The 6,097-nt window shown below is 51.7% G+C and overlaps 1 protein-coding gene across 1 annotated transcript in view; it reads right to left on the bottom strand.

Moving 5' to 3' along the window:
* Nucleotides 1-6,097, bottom strand: part of NCKAP5L (NCK associated protein 5 like) — a 35,979-nt gene that overhangs the window by 17,520 nt on the left and 12,362 nt on the right. Inside the window, exons 2-5 of the mRNA XM_006916796.3 lie at nt 2,212-2,273; nt 906-1,064; nt 149-217; nt 1-27 (exon numbers count right to left, since the gene is read on the bottom strand). The exon at nt 1-27 is cut by the window's left edge and continues 10 nt beyond it. Coding sequence (XP_006916858.1) covers nt 1-27; nt 149-217; nt 906-1,028 — 219 coding nt within the window. The 5' untranslated portion in view covers nt 1,029-1,064; nt 2,212-2,273. The remainder of the gene's footprint in view (nt 28-148; nt 218-905; nt 1,065-2,211; nt 2,274-6,097) is intronic.

The following is a 6,097-nucleotide window of genomic DNA, read 5'->3' as shown; positions in this document are numbered from 1 at the left end:
CAGTGCCTGCACCACGTGGTTGGCAACCTGGGGACAGAAAGCCCCAAGGCAGAGCTGTCAGCTAACTCAGCCTCTGTCTGGAGCAGACAAGTCATATTCCCCACCCCCTAGCCCTCCCAGCATCGGTTCCACTGCAGAACCCACAGACCTCGTCCAGACAGCGCTCATAGGTCTCCCGCTGGTTTTCATTGGCCTGGGCAAGTGCTGAGTTCTCTGCCTGCAGAAGGGAGGAAGAGGGCAGAAAGGAGGCTGTGGGATCATTCTTCCCTCAGGGAAAATTCCTTTTGAAGAAGGGGAAGCAAAGAGTCTACTAACTGCATCCCTGTCTAGCTCTTGACTCTTGTAGGATTCTGTCATGAGGAGGCCTGCAGACACAGACCAAGGGCATCAAGAAGGCAGAGTTCAGGTTCTGGTTTTCTGTAAAACCCAACCTCAGTCAGTGAGACTGGAGGGGCTAGGGAGACACAGTGCCAAGATAGGGGTGCCAAGAGTAATCTTATTTTTCTGGGGCGAGGGAGGAAGGTAGGGTCTTCAGAATGTAACGAAGGGCTTTAGTTTAAGGATACACATCCTTGGCCTTCAACTCCTGGATGTCGGGTCAACCAAACCCTCTTCCTATGGCCTCTGTTGACTACTCCTTTCCTAGAGCCAGCAGAAGCATGAAAGTGGGGGAGAAGGGTAAAGGGAGACATTTGGGGGTTAGGACAGCCCTGCCCCTCTGCATGCTTCTTGTCCCTGAACTGGTACCTAGCCTGGAGAGCTAAGAGCAAAGAGGGTCTCTCAGAGGAGCTCTGCTAAGAAATGGTCATCCCTGCTCCAGCCTGGCCAAGGGGGCAGAGGGGTAGGTCTGACCACAACTAGAGGAAAGGACAGCCCTGGTGCCCTCATCCTGCCCTGTGCCCCACCTCCAGCTCCCGCAATCGGTGCAGGAGCTCCTGGCAGGTGCCTGGCTCCATGCTGCCATCACCACCCTCTCCGGGCCTCAGGTTTCCAGGACTCCCAGCCGGCTGGTCCATGGCTTCTGACATCAGGTCCTGGGAACAAGTGAGAGAAGGCCCAGCAGGCTACTCCAGGGCCCAGGGAGGAGTGAGTAGGGGAGGAGGACAAAGACAAAACTTGTCAGTATTCTCGAAGTTTAGCTCAGTGTGACTGATGTGCCATGAATACTGTAACAACTCAGGGTCAGCTTAAGACTCTCCTGGTCACAGGACAGACACACTTTGCCCATCTTAAGAACAAAGACCATTATTTTATAAACCCTATCACAGGTCCCATAGACACTGTCCAGGAGCTGGGAAACCCGAGTTCTCCGTTGAGACTGTCCTCCAACTGGCACATGCATCCTCCTGGGGACATTGGGAGGTGGCTGGCATGCCTCCAAGGCTCCCTGCTTCCTTAAGGCCCAGAGGACCAGCCTCTTGGTGCATGCTGGTCCTCTGCATGGGTCTCAATACCCTCCCCCACTTTCCACTTGGCCAGCTCCTTCCAATTCATTCTTCAGGGCTCCCAATCCAAGGCCAGTCAGGCTCTGTAACTGTCGCCCCGAGACTGTCACTTCTATGAGGACAGGAACACTATTCACTTTACTGCCTAGGCTCACACTTCCTGGCATGACATCTAGTATGTAAGACAGACTGATGAGTAAACAGACCAGTCTGTGACTGCCTGAACACAACTCAGCCAGAGTTCTGACCTATACTGCATATGTGATCCCTTCGCCGTCCCCCCACATTGTTGCCATGGTTACTGGCTATACCCAACCAGGCTCCATCTTCCATTTGAGTTTCAATTTCTCTGCTAGAGGAAAGTGCTCATTTCCTTCTTCTGGAAAATATTGTGGAAATTTCCAGTAGACGGGAAACCCTCCCTAATGTAGAAGGGTGGAGGCCCCTGGTCAACCACCAATTACTTGCCTCCCTGCCCCATCAACACCCCCACAAAAGGAGCTTAGCACTTTTGGACCAAGGAAGTAAAGAGCCCTCAGCAGCTTATCAATCAGGTATCTAAATGTTCTCTCTTCCATCCTCCACAGCCCACAAAAGGAGCTTAGCACTTTTGGACCAAGGAAGTAAAGAGCCCTCAGCATCTTATCAATCAGGTATCTAAATGTTCTTTCTTTCATCCTCCAGAGATACAGGGGGTGCCTCTTCCACTCCAGCCCTCCTCCTCCAGTCTCCACCACCAGCATGCACAGGCCCCAGAGCCCCTCACCTGTCTCTGCCCTCTCAGCCAGGCTGTCACACTCACTCTAGCAGCCAGAATGGTCACCTTGCCTGTGGAAAAAGAGGGAGACCATGTCAGCCGTGCATTTCACAAGCATTTATTGGACTTCTGTGTGCCAGGTGCTATGTGCCAGGTTTAGTGTCACAGAGATGAACAAGCCAGCAAAAGCCTTGCCTTTATGAAGCTTCCATTCTATTGGGGGAGGCACATAATAAACAGATAAACGAAAGAACATATGCTGGGTCCTGATAAGGCACTGAGAGGTGACAGTTAAGCAGAGACCTGAATGAAGTCTAGATGAAATCTTGGCATGGAAAAAGCATTCTGGGCAGAAGAGCCAGTGCAAAGGTCCCAGCTCTCAGCCAGGAGTCACTCAGATAGCAGACAGAAATGAATAGCAACATGTGGGGCTTTATGGCCTTTCCACAACATACGTTTTCTTTAATCCTCATCACCACAAAGGGAGGTAAATACTATTATCAACACTTATATTTGAGATGAGGAAACCAAGGAACAGGAAGTTGTACTCACAAACACTGAGTGTATCCTATGTGTTGGCACTTTCTCCTGTACCACTGCATCTGATTCTCCTACCAACCTTATTGTGGTGGTGGACTTGGGTGGTGGGGGCACCAGCCTGGATAAGGACAAAGGCTCTGGAGGCAAAGGACACCCCCCAAACCATATGGCTGGTTCACAAAGCTCACTGGACAGGCCTGGATTTTGCCCCACCCCCATGCAGCCTCTCTGTACACACGCAAGTTGTACCGTAAGCTCTTTATATTCTGTAAGCTCTGTACAGTCCCAGGGTTCCTGGAACACTGCAATTAAGACATATCTGGGTTAGAATCCCAACTCCATAAGATCTGTTTCCTCACCTATAAAATGAGAATAAGACAACACAGCCTAAAGAGTTGTTGATGAAATGAGATAATGTATGTAGAGATCTTGCATTAACTCAGTAAATGGAGGCTTTGCATATTAGCACAGTGCAAAGTCCTGCCGTGGAGTCTGCTGCTACATCTCCCCCTTCTGGTCTGTTCACAGGTAGACAGACCTCAAGTCTCCAGTCCCTCACCCTAGGGTCCCTGCTGTAGTGGCACACGAAGACCTGAGAGTGCTGCCCAATCCACGCTGCCCTCAGGGGGCTCATCCTCTCCAACCCCTTTCCTGCCAGCTCTCCAGCCCCAGGGCCAGCCCAGCCTTCACTCTTCCCTGCCTGATACCCTAGAAAGAGAAGCAGGTAACCGAAAAAGGGGAGAACACTTCTTCCTGAGTGTGTGTATATGTGTATAACAGGGGGAGGGGGGGGCTTCTAAAAACTAGAAAAAGAAAATCTGTGTAATACTTACTTTTAACACTCCACTACAATCTAAAGTCCTTTGTGATTTTAACGTCATACAAATATATCAAGTATAACTTCGTTTGCTCACAACGTTATGTTTAATATATTTAGAAATGGACGGAAAAAAGTAGAAATGGACGGAAAAAAGTAGAAATGGACAAGCCTGGAAAAAAATGAAAAATATTCAGGAAATATCCTCCTTCTCACATACACAAATAGGAGTTTAAACCATAAAAGGCCTCGGGTTACCTCCGCCATTGGGCCTGTGCCACCCCACCCCACAATACTCATCTCTGGGTCCTCATCCACTTGCTCCAGTCGGAGGCTCCCCTGCTCTAGGAGAGACCTTCCTCCATGCATCACTAGCCCTCTCCCAATTCCCTTGCCATTTATTTCCCCAGTGGAAACTCCCAGAGAATAGCGGGGTTGGGGCAAGGAAGGGAGTGCTGGGGAGTGTGAGGAAAAAGTTGGGAGGGTGAAAGAAGGGAGTGGGATGAATAGGGCAGTGTCCAGGGGCCCGAAAAGAATAAAGATAAACCTGGGAAGAGCCCAAGTCTTTGTGTCCTTCACACAACAACAAAAGCCAAACTAAGGGTGAAGGTGGTTTAGGAGATATCTTTTCCTAAAACAATAAAAACAAAAAGACATCCAGGTTAGGCGTGAGGCCCAGAATGTGAGGACTGGCTGTGGGTATGTATGTGTGGTTTTATGTATTAAGGAGGGTGGGGACCCAACACACCCCACAGAACCAACCATGCCACTCTTCAATCTGAGCCCCTGTGAATCTCAGTGCAGGGACGCCTGAGCCGCACTGTGACCTGGAGGAGACCCTCCAAGTGATAAGCCACAGGCACCCAAGAGCAATAGCTCTGCCATGCCCCAGCTGGGCCGAGGAGAGGCTCCGGAAATATTGGCTGCAGGCAGGCTGTGACTCAGCCTCACTTTGGGAAGATGTTTGCTGCTCTCGGCAGAGATGGTCTGGCCAACTCAGGATGAGGGGCCTTCTCTGTGTCTGCAGGGCCACGAGCAGAGGGCAGGAAGAGTCACAGGGAAGAGGTCTGCATTTGAACTTGACAGAGGGGAGGAGTGCACACTGTGAGTTGGACTAGTTCAAGATTTTCAATTTGAGTTCAAGATTTCTATGGTGAAAAGAAAACTTCCTGCATCTTTATACTCCTCTGGGGAATATTAAGATCCAGAAAGATACTACCACCTCCAGCTCACAATGTGAGCCTAATTAGGCCCTTCGGAGTCTGGGTTTGGGGCCTAAATCTCATGAGAAAAAAACCCAACACAGGTCAGTTCCTACTGGCTGTCCCTGCTGGGTGTCACTTGGGGTTCCTTGTCCAAAGGGCCAAGCACCCCCACTCCTCCCACCAGGCCCACAACTCCTACTCACAGCTTCTGTGCTCAGCCTGACCTGGGGTCTGGAAAAACCCCGGCCTGGGTGTTCAGGATGGCCCTGATTTCAAACATTCCTCCAATGGTCCTACCACACATCCTGGATGTTGGGTCTGGAACACATGATGCCAGCTGGACTGGGTAGGGATGAAGCTGCAGGGGGTGAGAGCTCTCACTAGTAGCTTCTCTTGCCAGAACTGCCAATGGGCAGCCCCGCCTCCCACAAAGCCCTGATTCAGAGGGAGGTGACCTCAGTGCTGAGAGGGAGGGAGGGAAAGGAGGAAGAGCAGAGCCTTCTAGCCAGTCCTGGGGGAGGAGGGGGGAGGCAGTATGCAAGCAGCCAGGCACAGGGAAGTGGGAACAGCTGCTTGTGTTGTGTGTGTGTGGGGGGTCCTTGGGTAACCTGGAGATGTGGCTGGTTCAGCCCAATTGAAGAGTGAATCTAGATGACCACTATCTCTTGAGCCGAGTCAGCCATGTATGGCCCCAGCACCCCCTGCCCCTTTAAAGCCAAGAGGGGACAGGGGCTTCCAGGGCCTCAAAAGAGATCTGACTATCCTGGTTTTTCGGGCAGCCAGATCAAAGGAGTGGGGTCTGCAGCTTCCGCCCTCTCCCCTGTCAGGGCACAGGCTGAACTCAGGTCTAGGCCTGGGAGGGAGGGACCAGAGAGATGGCAGCAGGCCTGCCTTCCATACTCCCCAGTTTGGCCCTCCGCCAGGCCTTTAGGCCCTGATGAGCCCCTCACTCACCAGCTGTTCCCCCCAGAGTCCTCTAGGGAGAGAAGCCAGGGACCAGGAGGTGGGGGAGGGGTGGGCAGCTGCGGCAAGGCAGAGATGGAGAAGCTCCCTTTAATAACAGAATCGTCCATAACACCAACCGTTTTCCCTTCTCAGCCCCCAGCTGCCTTCTGGAATCCTAGTCACACCCAGGAGTCCATTTGTAAACAGCAACTTCTGCACCCACAGCAAACACTCCTTCCCAGCCAAGATCAGCCCTAGCTGCCTTGGGGTGTGGAGAGAAATATAAAGACAGAGGCCCCACTCCTGGCCTGAAAGTAACCACCATAATCCCTGGCCCAAAGCATCTTTTAGCCCTAAGAATTCCAACTGGTCTCCTCCCCTTTCAGGG

Source organism: Pteropus alecto, unplaced genomic scaffold (assembly GCF_000325575.1).
Source record: "Pteropus alecto unplaced genomic scaffold, ASM32557v1 scaffold196, whole genome shotgun sequence".
In the NCBI taxonomy this organism is placed as follows: domain Eukaryota; kingdom Metazoa; phylum Chordata; class Mammalia; order Chiroptera; family Pteropodidae; genus Pteropus; species Pteropus alecto.
The sequence above is the reverse complement of the archived record's forward strand: the minus strand, read 5'-3'. Positions and strand labels throughout refer to the sequence as shown.